The sequence below is a fragment of the Mirounga angustirostris genome, unplaced genomic scaffold (assembly GCF_029215605.1).
Source record: "Mirounga angustirostris isolate CCGP_5_RB_7025 unplaced genomic scaffold, mMirAng1.0.hap1 SCAF_1, whole genome shotgun sequence".
Taxonomy (NCBI): Eukaryota; Metazoa; Chordata; class Mammalia; order Carnivora; family Phocidae; genus Mirounga; species Mirounga angustirostris.
The window spans coordinates 124,487,864-124,505,155 of record NW_026991709.1 but is presented as its reverse complement, the minus strand read 5'-3'; the positions used below and the strand labels follow the sequence as shown (position 1 = coordinate 124,505,155).

Below are 17,292 nucleotides of genomic sequence, written 5' to 3'. Positions count from 1 at the left end.
GAGCACCCATTGAAGGGTTTGACATGAATTGGGGTTTTATGCACATGATACACCTGCATTTTTCAAAGAACACCAGGGTAGAGTGTGGACCTTATGTCGAGGGGAAGGAACATGCTTGAAGAAGACAGGCAGGAGAATATTGCAGCAATAATGACAGAGAAGATAGGGTCTTAAGTCAGAGTAATGGTGCAGAAAGAGGTGGATGAATTTAAGAGATTTTGGAGGTCAAATCTTTAATTCTTAGTGAAAGACTGGGCATGAGTGTTGAGGGTTGAGGGATACGTCAAGGTGGCACCCCACTTTGTGGGTTGGGTAGCAAGGTGTCTGCTTTGAGAATGTGCCAGAGAAGGTCAGTGGAGGGCTGATCTATTTCATTTATTTCAATTAGCTGAGGATAGAACCAGGAAAAATAAAATGTTACCAATAGATTTGGGAAGGTTATAGTGAACTTTATATATTTTTAAAAGAACCGTATCTTTGGATGGTGAAGCTCTTCGATTCCAGTTTACAAAGGAGATACGGGCCTTCTCTTCCCTCCAGACTGCATGCTGCATCAGTCTCCCTGTCTGGGCCGGGTGATGTGTGACAGAGCCCATAGGCAGGGGTACTGGCCACCTCGCCTCCAGAATTCTTTATGGAAAGGAGGGTCAGGGCAGGGCTCCCGTGTAATCCGCATCCTATCAGGAAGGAATCCTCATCCTGCATGAAGTCTGCTGTCCACCCAGAGTGTGGCTCTGTCCACACACCTCAGCAGCTGTGGGCTCACCTGCTCCTCCCTCTCTCTCTCTTTCTCTCTCTCTCTCTCTCACAGGCCTTCCCAGCCCCTGCTAGACCGCTCCATTCCAGACTTCACGGCCTTTACCACCGTGGATGACTGGCTCAGTGCCATCAAAATGGTCCAGTATAGGGACAGCTTCCTCACCGCCGGCTTCACCTCCCTCCAGCTGGTCACCCAGATGACATCAGAGTAAGTGAGGGGAACAGCCTCCTTGCCGCCTGTGGGTGGGAAGGATCAGGGTCCTTCCCTGCTGTGGCTCATGGTACCAGTCTTGATCTCTGGCCTCATCCCCAGAGCTCTACTTCTGTATAGAACCAGGCCTGGTGGGGAAGTGCCATGGAAAGATGGAAGGGTCGGGTGGCAAGGCTGAGATTCATCCTGGCCCCAAATGAGCGCTCTTCCAAGTTGCAGCCATATGTCATTTGCCTAATCATCATGAGTCTCTCCTCCATGTAAGTTTTTAAACTTAACCCATCAAAAAGAGCATCCCGATGGAAAGAACACAGGCAGCCAGCACTTTAAGCAACATAGCAGAGGTGCTGCACTGATTGAGCAACAATCCCAGACGTGGGGGGGGCTTGGGTCCGTACTTAGTGCTGGTGAGTAAGCAGACTTTTCCATCCCCCACCAATTATTTACCAGTCTGCAACTCCCACAGGAGGATGGAGGAATATGAAAACTAAAATTATTCAAATACGATGAGAGCCAGAAAGGGTCTTAAACATCCATTAGTCCATCATTTCCCCAAGAATGTTCTGAGCAGCACCTGTTCTGGGAAATGTTAATAGGTTCTCCTTGGAAAACGTGTCCCCCGGTCAAATAAATTTGGGAAATACTGCACACTTTATCACCCTTTTGGAGATTTGCTACACATATTAGCATTGTAAAGGCCACGAGAAATCCTGAAAGAAAGAAACCCACTGAAAATTCTTAAATGCGTGGATCCGTATTTTGGAGGGGTAGGGTTTTGCTGCACGGTAGTTTGGGAAATAATTATCTAGTTTTGTCCCTTCCATTCAGCAGATTCAAAAAGGAGGTGAGTTAGTGCCGGAAGCTTCAGTGCTCATGAGTGGTAAAGTGGGGGCTAAAGCCTTCTTTCCTGAAGGCCACTTCCATCTCCTCCTACCAGTCCGCCCTGGGGGCACAGCATGCCCATACTTTGTGACACCCTGGTGTGATCTAGGAATCTTTAAAAAAATACCGATGACTGACTTCCACTCCTAGATCTTCTGGTTTAATTGGTAGGAGCTGAGACCTGGGCATCGGGATGTTTAAAACTCCCCAGGTGATTCTCAGGTGCAGCCAAGGTTGGGAACCACTGGACTGAAGTTGGCAAGGGTCGAATTTTGAGTACACACACCCAGCTAGAGAGGACCTCACCGGCCACCTGGCCCACAACGTGTATGGACAATATGGGGGTTGGTGGCCTGTGACACACGTTTCCCAGGTTAGAGGATCGGTCAGTCCTCCAGGCAAACACTTACAGATCACCTGTTATGTCTCAGTCACCATGCTAGGTGCTGGGATTTCCTCCTGCGGTGGGCCAGTTGCTGGGTCCCTGGGGAGAGGGGTGGTCCCATCCAGACCCAGCATCTGAACCCCAGAGAAACAGCTTCTGTCCCAGACTACTGCTTTGCAGTCAGTCTTCCCGGAGTCCCGCTCTACCTCTCTGAGGTTGATTCTTGCCAGAAATGATGGAACCTCCACTTTCTCCAGGGAGATGGCTTGAATGTGCATCTAGCCTAGGATCCGTGAAACATCAGAATTCATTTTTTAAATGTGGCTTCATTTTTCTGTTGATGCCTAAAAAAGGCAGTCCCTGCCACTATGAATTATTGTCAGGCATCACCAAAAACAAACACACACACAAAAAGAAGCACAGCACCTACCAGTGGAAAATCAGGTTCCGGGCGCCTGGGTGGCTCAGTCGTTAAGCGTCTGCCTTCGGCTCAGGTCATGATCCCAGGGTCCTGGGATCGAGTCCCACATCGGGCTCCCTGCTCCGCGGGAAACCTGCTTCTCCCTCTCCCACTCCCCCTGCTTGTGTTCCTGCTCTCACTATGTCTCTCTCTGTCAAATAAATAAATAAAATCTTTAAAAAAAAAAAAAGAAAAGAAAATCAGGTTCCCCATCTTGCAGCGCTGACGTGAATGCCCTAGACGATTGGAGAGCCTGGATTCAGGGGCCGAAGTGGGTGCTCATGCTGGTGGGGCTGCTCCTGCTTCCCCGCTGTGATATGGCCGTCACCCCCCCCCCCCAATCCCCCACGACTGAAGGAATCAAATGGAGTGATTTCCTCAGTCTGGAAAAGGAAAAATTAAGGGATTTAGTTCAAAGTAAAAAAATGTCCACACACTATTGGAACAATTTAGTTTGTTTCTTGAGAGATAAAAGATGGAAAAAGAACATGAGCAACGAAATAAAATAGATTGCAGGACAATTTGTGAATTTGAAATTCAAGCATGCCTCTCAGAAGTGTTGGCTGAAAAGACACGGACAATTTGACAATCTGAGCCAGCTGCAGCCCTGAGGGGGTTGGCCACCAGCTGAAAAGAAGGGTTGAGGGGAGCACAGGAGCCTCCTCGTGGGGAGTCATCTGCTATGCTAGGGACAGGGGCATTTGAAGGGGGATAGAGTCAGGACCTTAGAAGAGGTCTGAGAGCAGCCCTACAAGGGTGGCTAAGAACCAGGTAGTCTTGAATTCGAACCCAGCTCCACCACCAGTTATCTGTTTTGTGATCTTGAGCATGTTACTTAACTTCTCTGAGCCCTACTTGCTTTGTCCATAAATGAGCAAATAATAATAGTACCCATCTCATTGGTTTGTGGTGAGAGGTTAATGGAATAGTGCAAGCAAAGCACTTAGCCTATTACCTGCCTACAGGATGCACACAAGAAACAATTACTGTTAAATTATTATTATTTACTTTGAGTGGTTTGTCAAAATTCATGAAATGCTTCATTAGGTATAAATGAGATAGTATATGGCACATGAGAAGTACTCAAGCAATGCTATATATTATTATTATTAACTAGGAAAAGATGCATATAAGCCATGAACTTGATCATTAAGACTCACAGCTTAAAGATGAACCCAACTCAAACCCTTATTCTAAACATATTACTTGAATTCCTGCTTGGGCAGATACTTGAAAGTTATTTTGAGATCACCCTTCTTAAAAATTCATGACATTAAAATTCAAACAGAGGCAGAAAATGGAAACTCAGGGGAAAAACATCAGAAAACCCAGCAAACCCCACATCTTTTCAATCTCAGTGGGTGATCACTAATTTAGGCAGAAAGCTCCACAGCATAACTAAAGCCCCATATAGTGTGTGCTTGGAGTGTATAAAAAAACAACACAGAGGAAAGTTCCAGTCCACCTAGGGTCAGGGACACAAGGAAGGGGCTGCTTCAGAACCCATAGGTGAAGAACAAGACACAACACTTCCAGGACTGTCTAAGTTGGAGGGGCCATTGGGGACTAAGGCCACTGCATGAAGCAAGTGAGATTGAGCAAAAAAATATCTAGGTAGGCGCTTGCCAAAGACGGATAAACTTGAGTCTTGGATTTTAAACACTTTTATTTGTCTACCCAGCTATATCAAGAGCTTGCCTTCTGTGATGAGTTTTGATCCGTGAAAAGCTGCCCTAACACTAAAGTGCCTTTTTTTTGTGTGGCTTTCTCCCCCCTAGAGACCTCCTGAGAATAGGGGTCACCTTGGCAGGTCATCAGAAGAAGATCCTGAACAGCATTCATTCTATGAGGGTCCAGATGAGTCAGTCACCAACGGCAGTGGCGTGAGAACTCTCATTTTCTGGGGGGAGGAGAGGAAGGAAAAGGACCAGTCTCAAGAGGGAATCAGAGGTTGACCACTGTGGAACGTTCTGGAAAGATTGGCTTCTCGGCTGAGAAATGCATTACATCAGTGAAGAAGAAACTGGACCTGTTCTTAATAGGCAACCTTCATTTCTCAGTGACAGAGCATGTTTCAGATGCTGTGGGAAACCAAATCTATGATCATAAAAATACGAAAAGGTGATGTTCAACAGAAGTGAAGACAAAACGGTATGCATCGGGGGAACGAAGAGTAAGCTCGGCTCCCACCCTCGGGGCACTGGAGTCACCCATCCACAGGAAGAAAGGGAAGGAGGTAGAGGGAAGAAACAGGCAGTTTTCCATTTTCTTCCTCACCAATGACATTCTTTTCTTTTCTCCTTTTGTACTCCTCCCCACGAGCCCTCTCCCTCTCCCACATCCATTTCCCTTTGCTCATGACTCGTGTAGGGAAGTTCCTTCAAACAAACCCCAGCTCCTGAGTCTCCAGATGTCGTTCTGTCAGTTGCCAAAGGACTTTGCTGACCACTGCATGGGGGATCCAACCAATTCAATTAATGTCTTCATATTGAAGAAGAGATGTACCTTCAATTGAAAACCTTGTTTTTCTTTTGTTTGCATTTTCTGCAAAAAGGAAAAAGAAACCACAAATTGGAAAAAAAAAAAAGAAAAACCTGTTTCCGTGTGCAGGAGCACACACATGTATGTCTGTGTTCTAAAATGACTGTGCTTGTTCGTAACAGATGCAAACAAGAAAGAAGAACCGGGAAGTCTCTGCCCCCGGAAAATCCAAAGGGGCTGGAACGTGTTGTTGGTTTGGTGTTCTGGTTGGCCCAGTTGGCCTATGGGCTCAATGGGGAGAGAGGGCAGGGAGAAAAATAAAATGAAAGGGGGAAAAAACTCTCAGGAGCTTGCAAATTCAGACAGGAAACAGGTGAGTGGTTTGAATTGGAGGCAGTGTGGGCCATTCTAGAATGATACTGACTGATTAATTATTCTTGGTAACATCTGAAGAGAAGGAGAAGGAAAGTGTTTCTTGGAAAATGTTCTTCCACATCCCTGGAATCTGCAATTCAAGAGATGGCAAGGGAGAATTCTTCTTACCTGATCTGTGGACTGGCTTAAGCCGTGTGGCATCCGAGGAATGTTTCAAATGTGTCTGTGTTTCTCTGCATTCCTTCTTGTACCTCATTGTTCCATTTGCTTTTGTAAATTCCACTTAACATTTAAATATTTTTAATTTCTCCTTTTCTCTTAATCTCCTTGCTAATTTTATCTGTCTAATTAAAATGAGCAGAAGCATGTCTGGGTTTACATAGAATGGTGTCAGAGTGTGTGTTCTCAGACCCTAGTGGGTCCATCCCCGAGTTACAGGAGAATCCTTAACAGTTGTCCTTCTTCCCCTCATATGGGAGGGAAGGAATACATCCCAGACCTTGTGACTCCCAAGGAGCAGAATATATTAGAATCGCTCTCACTGATGTGACCCAAAGGAAGAACTGAATAAATATGAGGCTCTGAAGCCTCAGATGTGCAGCTTACGAAGTCACTGGCAGATAAATATAAACAGTCACCAATAATAGACTATCAGCCCTGATTTCAGTTTGCATACTGCATTTGAGAAGTTCATATCCAGGCCAGTTTTGTAAAAGCCACGACAGCCTATTTTAGACTGCTGGCTTGTGGTATGTTTGTGAACACGCAGTTGGATGGGAGAGTGTGAGGCAGGAAAAGAAGCCACAGTCCCCGTGTAGCTTACTGAATGCAAATTTAAGGTGAGATGAGCCTTTTCCCCTAGTCCTAGGTAACACATGGTACTGGGGGAGGTCTTACCTTCTGAAGCCCCTTCAGAGAGGCTCATGGGCCTAGGGGTACAGCTCTGATGCAGGAGAGCCCCATCTTAATGCATCACTCTTGTGCTTAACCCCTGGGGGACAAGAGGAGATGGACAGAACTGTCTCAGCAGATTTGCATATGGTTGCAAAGGGCCCCCACCCAGCCGTGTAGCAGGTAGAAGAGAAAACTTCCCCTTATTAATGGCTTGCCAATTCCATGCACAATTTGCTAATTACCCCAAAGACCTCAATCCATGAAGTGTCTTACAAGTCTAGGCAGTTCGGCTAATCTACTCTTAATTTTCCACAGGAATGAATTTTAACTTGTCACCAGATTTCTCAGGCAGCATCCTTAACCTGAAATCCTCACTGTTCCTTCACTAATGCCCGCCCACCTTCTGACTGTCAAGAAAGCAAGGTCAAGGTGAAGGTCGTGTTACGCCCTTGGGTTTTGTTTCACCGGAAGATCCTACAAAGGCGACAGAGTGTGAGAGGGAGAGAATCCTGTAGCACGGGGTCAATCCTTAACCTTTCTGGGCCTCTGTTGCCTCTTGTGTCTAATCCGATAGTAGTAACAACCTTTGATGAGGCCTAACACTCCTGAGCGAGGTCTCTCTGCCAAGCGCAGTGTAAGTACTTCGCATCTATTAACTCTCTTCCTCACAAGCATCTTATAAAGTAGTAGCAGATGCTTTACCACCCCCAGTTTTCAGATGAAGAGACAGAGACGAGACCTTCCCGGCACCACACAATGGTGGAGTCAGGATTTTGACTCAGGCAACCTGATTCCGTGTTCTTATCCACGATCCCAGTGGGTCTCGCACTTGAGCGTGCATTAGCATCACCAGGAGGATGTGTTGAAACACAAAGCACTGGGCCGGCCCCACCAGTGAGTTTTCTGACTCAGTAGATCCGGAGTGGAGTCCAAGAACGTGCCCTTCTCACAAATTGCCAGGTGGTGCTGATGCTGCTGGTCCAGGGACCACACTTTGGGAACCGCGGCACTTCACTAACCGGAATTAGTAATCGATGTAAAGTTCTTGACTCCGGGAGTGATAGTTATTAAAGCTCTTGAGCCACCCAGAAAGAGAGGAATGAACCCCCAGCCTCTTCTTGGGCACCAAGCAGTGCGAGAAGCTGGTCTCCTGTGTGGAGCTATCTTTGTCCGTTGACGGCGTGGCTCCAGGAGACTTTACTCACACTCTCAGCAGAGCTCCCTGGGGAGAATGCTCCCTGGCAGTGAGGCCCCAGGCCTCTGAATTTCAGTTAGACGTGCTACTTTAGCATCTGGCAGAGGATGAATTCCAATTCGGATGGTTCCTTAAAAACCCACTCTGCACAGTGGGCGGTGGCCTGTGGCCCTCCGAGCCAGGCTAAAGAGATGGAATCTAAGGCCGTGCTGCGCAGCCCAGGTTATGGCTTCCAGAGAGGGGTTCTCTGCCAGGCGCGCCTGCAGCCGCCGAGGGTCATGTGGGTGAGCACTGCCCAGGGAACAGGTGGGCGATGTTTCATTAGTGCTCCTGGCTCAGGGGTTATGGCAATGGAGGTGATTTGTGGGAAAGCCTTAGGGACTATGACCCAGCTGTCTGTGCTCTCTCCCTGCCCTCCCCTAATAAAGGGAGACGGATGAAGCGAGTAGATCCATGTGCAGAGCAGGTGTTCACTGTAGCATCTGGAGACCACCGGAGCTCAGACCTGTCCAACAGGTACCTATGTTACTAAAACCACTTGCCTGCTCTCTCCTACCGCCTCCCCATGCCCCCGCCCCCCACAAAGTTATGTGTAGAGCTGGGTCAGTGAGGTCCCCTAGGATCACTGAAATTGCTGAGGTCCCCGAATATAATGGAAATTAAGTAAGGACAGAAGTTACCCTTGGCCATGCCTTTGTGAAAAGAACAGAAACCAGTGAGGACTGATGAATAGAATGGCAGGAATACTGGGGGCAGGAGTGAGACATCAGGCAGGAGGGTGAGAATCTACAATGTGCCAGTTAAAAGTGCAAGATTCTAACAGCTAGATTTTGTTCTAAGAAGGCCTTTGTGAGCTAGCCTGGGAACCTCATTATCATTTCAGAATAATAATGGCTTTGGCCCCAACTGAGTAAGGGTATGATTAGGTCCCTGGCAAGTGAAGCAAGGGAGAAGCCCAGCCATGATGGAGTGTAAGCAGCAAACAGGTAGCATCCAGAGTTCTCTGCCACCAAGAAGGCTCAAAGCACACTTAAGATCCATGTCACAGGGAGTTTTGCATTCATTGAGATGCCTTGCAGTTCATATGGAAGTTTCAGGGTCATTTTCAAAAGTAGCCAGACGTTTTTGTATTGTCTAAGATATCAATAGGGCTGGGGGTTGGCGGTGGGAGAGGGGAATCACTGAAGCCTCAGAAAGGTCATCCCAAGGGGGAGGGGGGTGGCTGGATCACACCGAAAGGTCATTCAAGTTGATCGAGGTCAAATGGCAACTATGTTCACCACTAGGGAATCTCTTAAGACTAGTGATTTTCAAATGAGAATATGTTCACAGGGGTCTGAGAACCAACTCTCAGTCCCTCTGAGAAAATGCTGGCCCTGGTGGTGGGCAGGTGGGGCATGATGTGTTCTGCAGATCCCGTTGAAGGGTAGGTGGGATGGACAACTTTGGGCAGTGGTGGATGGACCTCCATGATACGCCTGGGAGAAAAGGAGAGCCCTCTGCTCCTTTACCCCCACCCCTGCATCCCTCCTGGGCTGACCTTGTTATTACAGGCCCTTGATGGGTTCCCGTGTTGCTAGGAGTCATGACGTGGCACACAGCGTTCATTCTCTGCCAGAAACCCCTGGCGATCCCCAGAGTGAGAGTAGACTCAGGTCATGTCCTAGTCACCTCTATACCCAGCACCCAACATGCTGCCTAACACATGGCAGGTGCTCAATACATAGTTGGTGGTTTAAATAAGTTTGAGTTGAGAAAGTTTCACATATCATTATTTTACCTACAGAAGTCCATGACCTTAAACAGTATGCTTTTAAAGAAATTAATCCCTAGGTATTTAGTTGCAATCTTTCTCACTTATTCTTAACTGCTATCAATCGTAGGCTATTCTAATTTTAGTTTTGTGAAGTTTAACATACTCCTCTTCAACCCTGTCTGCATCTTTCACACGATGTCACAGTCTTCCCCAGAGGACTGGCCAGGAAAAGCAGCATCCCACCGAGTGTCAGTCACTGTGCACAGTCCCCACCAGGGACACAGCAATGCATGCAGCCCTGTCCTTGGTACAACAGAGGCAAATAAGAAGGTCAGTGAAGGGCAGTGAGTAGCCCATCCGTCTGAAAGTAGAACCAGGGCTCCTGTCTTGCCAGGTTGATATCCAGCTGGGCAGAAAGGATGGTGGGACTTCCCTTGCCATGGAAAACTTTGTTTGTGTCTTTTACCACTCCCTGTACACTGGGACTTTCTTCCAAGCGTTGTTTTGCCTTCCAAAATCCACCCTTCCTCCAAGATTCCTGTAGCCACTCATTCCCCAGAGAGGAAAAAAAGTTGAATTAAGAAAACAAAATTATGAACAGATAAACCACTTCCAAGGTACTGAGATACTGAGCCCATGCTATTTTTTTCTTTTAAAATATAGAGATTCTCTTCTCTTTAGTTTTCTTTCCTGCTATTTAAATTCATATATACATATACATTAGGAACGACGGCAGCTCTGGAAATGGCTTTCTGACACAGAGTGGATGACAGGTTCTAGCTACGATCTTTATAGGAGAACTCAACTTTGTACATAACTTCAACAGGGAAATAGACAGGGCTATGGCAGCACAGAAAACCGCACTGCCATTGTCTTAGGGGGTCAAAGAAGGCATCCCTGAAAGGCGTCTGCTAAACTGGAACCTGAGGAGTGAAAGCACTTAGCAACTGGGAAAAGGAGATGTGAGTGGTGGAACTGGTCTTGTAGGTGGAGGGAACAGCATGGACAAAAGTTCCAAAGCCACAGAGGAAGTAGCATGTTTGTGGGACGACAGGCTGTTCAACAAGGCTGGAGAATAGAGTGCTGTATGTGGGTGTCTGGAGGGGTAGGCAGGGGCTAGATCATGCAGGATCTTATATGGAGTAAGGAATCTGGAAAGTGGGTTGAAGCAAGGGAAGTATATCTTATATAAATCACTCTGGCCACAAAATGGAAAATGGAGTCGGGGGTACAAGACTCAGTTCTAGGAGACTAGTTAGGAGGCTGATGCAATAATGTAGGCAAAGGATGATGGTAGCCTGGGTGAAGGCATGAAGTAGCAGTGGGGATGGACTGATTCAAGAAACATGAAGAAGGTAAAAAAAAAAAAAAAAGAAACATGAAGAAGGTAAGATCAATAGAAGATGGAGGTGGATTGTCTGTCAGTGGAGAGGTAGGGCAGAGTCAACGATGACATCCCAAGTTTCTGGTTTGGGCCACTGAGTGGCTTTGTATACCATTCACTAAGGGATACAAAGGAGGAAGAAACTGAGGGTGAGGGAGAACAATATGAATTTGAATTGCCCATGGGCCATTGGATATAGGGGTCTATAATTCAGCAGAGCGATCTGGGCTGATGACACAGATTTGGGAGTCATCCTTTATCCAGATGGCCATTAAAGCTGTGGGAGTGGAAGTTTTTACTGCATGAGAATATAAGAGCAAGGAGAGAAGTGGGCCCCCATGGAACCCTGAGAAGCAGCCTGATTTAAAAGATGTCCAGGCAAAGGGAGGCTCACGGAGGCATCAGGATAGAGCCACTGCAGAGAGTGAGGGAAAGCCAGGAGTGTGCAGGGTCTGTGGAGCCAAAGGAAAACCTTTTAGGGGGAGACAGCAGCCCCAGGGCCCAGCGCTGCCATGGAGGGCCAATACAAGGTAGAGTTTGAAAACTGTCCCTGGGTTTAGGCACAGGAAGTCGTGGGTGCCCTTGGTAGGGGCAGCACTGCAACAGAAGATACTAGCTGGATTGAGGAAAGAGAGGACATCACAACCTTTCAAGAAGCTTGACTTCAAAGGGGAGAAGAAAATCAGGAGGTAGCTAGATTTCTTCCCCTTTTGGTGGTTGTTATTTTGTTGTTTTTTAGCGGGAAAGACTTGAGTACGTTTGAAAGCTACTGAAACAGAATCCATGGAGAGAGAGAGAGAGAGGAGGGTCACCGAGAGAGTGGGCCTGGGAGGGCAGGGAGCACAGCCAGAGGGAGGAGCAGCTTAGAACGCGCAGTGGTCCAGTTAGATTTGGAGGATGAACGAAAGGAGGATGGCATGAGCTCCTAGCAGAACTCAGGCTCACTGTCCAGCCTCCTCACAGTCTCCTGGTCACTTAGTTCCCACATCCTCTTGTGCAGACAGTGGAAGAGCCGTGATTGGACCCATGGACCTTGCTATCACAACCTAGCATGACGACAGGCATGCCCGTTTCTGATGAAGGGGATGGGCAGACAGTGTCAGGGTCGTCTGAGAAATGAATGGGAAGTATCCCAGGCCCCTTTCTCACTCAGAATCCCTCTGGGGCTACCCGCCACCAATGGGATTTTGACCCCCCACCAATGGGACAAAGTTCAAAGTCCTGATCATGGAAGGGAGCCCTATGCCCACCTCTCCAGCCAGATTGCCCACCAGCTAACACCTGCTGCCTGTCCAGAGCCTTTCCACTTAGTTTCAGTACTCATGGCTATCCCTGTGCTGGGGACTCCTCCAACCCCATGCCCCCTCCCCACCAAGCCTTCGAGCCCATCAGGTCGCAGCTCAGATATCATGGGTCTGCTGAGGGTGGCTGAGTCTGCAGACTCAGGGCCCTCCATCTCTATCTCCTCAACAATTGTCCTTATGTCCATCACATTCAACCTTCTAGTCCATGAGCTCCTTGGACCATATCTGTCTGTATATCTCCAGCACCCAACATAGGGCCCACACGTAATAAATATTTGTGGGAGAGAAGGAATGACCAGGCCCAGGGAGACTAAACCCAAAAGGAAGGAGCATTCTGGAAGAGCTGGGGTAAAGAAATAGGTGAGCTCTGGAAATAGGCTAAGAGAGCCTCAGCCATAGAGAATGGAAGGTGTACCCGGAGGGGGGAGGCTGGGCTAGGATGGTAGTGAGAGGCCACAGTTGGTCACCATGGGATGGGAACCAGGGCAAGTTCATGGACATTCTAGTACGTGGAAGAGCCCAACAACAGGACCAACCAGGCAGACAGTGGGATTGGGATAGTTGTGTTTCAAGGTTAGGTCTGAGCTATGGGGCAGAGCCCAGGGTCAGGATCCCAGACTCCCAACAAATATAGTAGTGGGATGGAGAGCAGAGATTGGTAATAGCAAAGCAGAACTCCACACATTCATTAACTCAACATGTGTGAGACTGCTACCTGGCCAGGAAGACAGGTCAGATAATTCAGGGAGGACCCTCAGCTTTTTCACTCAAGCTTGGTGTCTGCTCGCGCAGGTCACCAGCCTCTTTAGCCACTGCTTCCCCAGCACTCACATGGGACAGACCCAGCTAAACTAGGTGGAGATGGGGGTTGTTCTTGGAGGATCTTCACTGCTGTAGGACACAGTCCTGAGTGTACACAGCAATCTTGACCTGTTCAGATGCTGTGACACGCATTGAATGAGCAGGTGAGCAGCTACCCGTGAGCTGGGAACTCTAACTGCTCTCACCAGGAGCATGGGCAGGAAATGAAGACTTCAGAAAGTGTCCCACATCTAAGCTGTACAAACAAAACACACTGCTTCCAAATCTGAGCATTCAGCCCACCTTTTGCTAGATTGCTGTGGTTCCATGTTAACTCTACCCCCGACCGCATGTTGACACAATAGGCTTGATGAGAGCTGAGCCCCGCTCCCCCAGCACACACTAGGAAGGATCTGGACCCAGGAGGCAGAGCATGCAGGTGCCTGGCATTCAAGGTCTGTGGGCTTTGGCATGTCAACTGGGCTTCCACTGTTTGATCGCAGACATCTCAGGGATCTCTGACCACAATGAGGAGATTTTTCAGAAGCAGATAAGCTGATTACGGCTCCCATACCAGATTTCAGTCTAGGGGTGAGAGCTGGGAGTGTTGTACATTTCGAATTTAAAGTGAATCTTTTTATCAGCTAATTAAAGGAGGTGCTCCTGGGGTGGGGGGCAGAATTATGGCCACTTGAGAAGTTCTCAAAAATAATAATCACAAATTCAATTGTGTAATTGGTAATAGAAACTGCTACTTTTTTTGAGTGTTTGCTACGAGACAGGAACACTCAGTATTTATACAACTGGTATTATTACGCCCATTTGAAAATTAGTTAACTAATACAGCTCAGAGAAGTTCCAGCCGCTTGTTGTAGATCACACTGAAGAGCCAGGACTTGAACCCAGGTGATTTACCTGGAGCGTATTCTTTCAATCATTCTGCCACCTGAGACATCTGGGAATTTCTACCGGCCACCCCAGTCCTGGCACATAGCATAGGAAACTTGTTTATACTCTGAGGTTTCGTGTCTGTAAACCGGGGGTGATATTATCTACTCCCCAAGGCTTTTGCAAGGGTGAAATGAGGGGCCACATATAAATCACTTGCTCTAGTTCCTGGTTCTTACGGAATACTCAATAAATAGTAGCTATCAGTTTATTTTACTTCTAGGGATTTGGGAACATGACCTAAAAATAGAAAGCAAATTAGTGCCTGAGGTTTGTTGTAAAAAGTCTTCTTGCTTTCTGGTAAAGGTCAATCCTTAACCTCTGTGGATTTGGGGGTTGTTTTTTGGTTTTTGGTTTTTTTTTTTGAACTTCAAAGTTGCGTGTATCTGTCATCTTAATCATTTCTGCCCTTCACCTTGCATGTTTACAGAGATTGAAATCGAGCTTTGCCTTGTTCCTGGGTGGGTTTCCAAGCTGCTTTCTGGAAGCTTCTTCAATATGTTGCATAGGCACTTACTTGCTTATTCTCACAGGCTAGGGGCCTGTCTTCCTGATACTAAACCTAATCTCTTCTTTGGATTAAAGCCCAATATCTGGGCCTATCAGTCAATAGGAGGAGTTTTCTTCCACTAATAACTTTTCAGAAATTTTTTGGTGACCAGAAAGCCATTTTTGGAGGCCAACCTGCTGGGTTTCCGAAAGAGTACTGAGTGTACCATTGGTAGGCAAGTGGGTTTTAGGACATACATGTCCAAATTCTTCAAAATCATAATAGTTATACATTTCTTTTAATGTACACTAGAGAAAAATATATCTATCACATAAAATACATGCATTTTTCACAGATATTATGAAGTTTCCTTTTAAGATAAATTTATGCAAGCAAAACAGTGTCTTGGTTTTAAGAAAAAATAGCAATTAAATGATAATACAATTAATATGTGGATATGGCCAAAAAAAATCATGAAGGAGGGGATTGAAAAGCAGAGGCTAGGGAACCTATGAATCCTTCTCACTTTTCTTTGAATTTCCTACCAACCCCCGCACACCTCCCACAACACCCACTGCCCTATCGATTGTCCTAGAGTTTTAGCGGGAGCAACACCTGACCCGCCTCCTTTCTCACCTGGTGGCCTCCTGGCCCCCCTTCAAGCCTCAGCTCCATTCAAAGGCATCCCGAGGTCCTCCCACGTGGGTCTGCTGCTTGTCCTCAAGGCCCTGAGTGCCCTGTGCTTCTCACCATCATGGTATCCTCTTGTCAGTATTATGATGCTCTGCTGATGCGTCTGTTATCCACCGTCCCAGACTGGGAGCTTCTCCAAGCCAGGGAGCATGCCTTACTCATGGCTGAATCTGCAGGCCTGGTGCTCAGCCATCACATAGTCAATCTGTTAAATAAATGAACTAATAATTGAGTCCATGCCCCTTTGCCATCAGTCGCCTCTGACAGGGAAAGCAAAGGACCAAAAATACGAATTGATTACAAGGTTTCTTCTTGAATTTACCTCACCCCAGGCTCAAGGTTGGGCCACTTCTACAACTCTTTGGAATCATGTTTACACCACCTGCTCACATGGTTTTATTTGTGCTCTCGCTCAAGGAAAATGCAGCAGCTGAGCAGGGCACCTGGTGACGGGTCTCCCTGCAGAACAGAGCAGATGGCACCAAGACTTGCATCCACTTTGTCCAGTGGGGGAAGGGCTCCTTTGCTTAGTGGTGACCTCTTGTCTTACTCACAATCTGATATTTTCCAAATGCAAAGGGCCTCCTGCAACTTTGAAAGATATTCTCTCTGACATCCAATTTAACAATTAACCATTTTTTATTGCTTTTTTCCAACCATGGGGTTCATCTGCTGGGATGTTTCATAGAGAGGGCAGTTTGCCAAGCTTTAACTTGTCTGGCCCAGGGGGCATAACTGTACTGCTGATTTCATCGGAGTGAACATCATTCCTTTGGTCTTATTTGCAAACTGTCACATGGTGATGGGAGTCAGTTAACTGTTTGTGGTTCTGAGTCCTATGGCTAGCCAGAGAGCAAAAAAGTCCAGAGCATCTCTTCTAGACTCATATGCAGCAGATCTAATCCAGGGGATGGTAAAACTTCTATAAAGGGCCAGAGAGTAAATATTTTAGACTTGCGGGCCATATCGTGTGTGTCACAACTCTTCAACTCCACCATTGTAGTCTGAAAGCAGTCGTAGATGATATTTAGATGAATGGATGTAGCTATGTTCCAATAAAACTTTATTTACAAAGACAGGTGGCAGGCTGCATATGGTACATGGGCCTTAGTGTGCCAAGCCTGGTCCAACTAGTGGTTAAAAGCTCCTGCTCTTGAGTCAGGTCAACCTGAACACAACTTGCCTCAGGGAGACTAGAGAGACAGTGTCTGGAGTCAGGGAGGCTGTGGCAAAGTTCAGGAGCCCAAAATATTTGCAGAAGCCTTACCAACTAAATGCCGATCCTGGGACTGTCTTTCATCAGCCTTGTCAGGCAGTCCTTACCAGTGGTTTCTTCATTCTTGAAAGCAGTTTCACGAGAATCAGATTGTACTATAACCAGAGTGTTAACACCGATATTATGGAAAGGTAGAAACAAAGCAAGTTCCTCAGGGTATAACTGTGAAGTGAAAAGTAGGTGATAGCTCACAGTCAGTGTTAAAATGATCGTGGTCCTGGACTAAAGCACCCGGAAAGTGAACAGTCAGCCACCATGGGACTCTGTCTCCTTGGCTGATTAGGGCAAATGATGACTTTCTCCAGGGAACCGATGGGGTCATGGGAAAGGAGATACATGCAAGCAGGTGACTTAGGAGAAGGTGGTGGCAGTGAAAGACTCAAAGAGAGTCTCTAAGAGGTCACAAATATCTATTTATTTACCCATGCATTAATCATTCATGGATCTCTACTGAAACCTGGAAATGCCAGGCACAGTCTTTGCTCTAATGGCACCACAGTCTCACAGGGGAGGAGAGACAAAACGAGGTGAGAAGTGCTGCCCTGGAGGCAGGAGTCCCGAGGGGGGCCGAGGAGGCTGGTGTGTGAAGGGTCGGTATCCTGGGTGAGGGATCTGGCAGGAATCAGGTGGTCATTTCTAGACAGCCCCCCACTGTGCACACCCTGCCTAGGGAGAGGCTAGCTTGAGAAGCGGGGCCCCCCTCATAGGGGACCTCTGTCACTGGCCTTGATGAAATGACCCTGCTGACCCAGACACTGCCTGCCCCCCTTGCCCTGGCCCTCAGAGCCATCCGCCCACCTCTGTGGCCTCCAAGCCCCCCAAGTTGTCCTGAGAGCTTGGTAAGATTTATTGCACTTCACCTACCGTGAGGAAGCCGTCCCTTCTCCAGCACGAGATGAGCAGCAAGCAGAATGGGCTGCCTCACATGTGTACTTAGAAGAAGTAAGAGCGTGACGCCTGGGTGGCTCAGTCAGTTAAGTGGCTGCCTTCAGCTCAGG

General features: G+C 47.4%; 1 protein-coding gene across 1 annotated transcript in view; it reads left to right on the top strand.

Annotated features, from left to right (window-relative positions):
* EPHB1 (EPH receptor B1) overlaps positions 1–6,172 on the top strand; it is a 427,022-nt gene extending 420,850 nt beyond the window's left edge. The window contains exons 15-16 of the mRNA XM_045903730.3: positions 812–967; positions 4,476–6,172. Of these exons, the coding sequence (XP_045759686.2) occupies positions 812–967; positions 4,476–4,584 (265 nt within the window). The 3' untranslated portion in view covers positions 4,585–6,172. The remainder of the gene's footprint in view (positions 1–811; positions 968–4,475) is intronic.
* Positions 6,173–17,292: the final 11,120 nt, after the last annotated feature.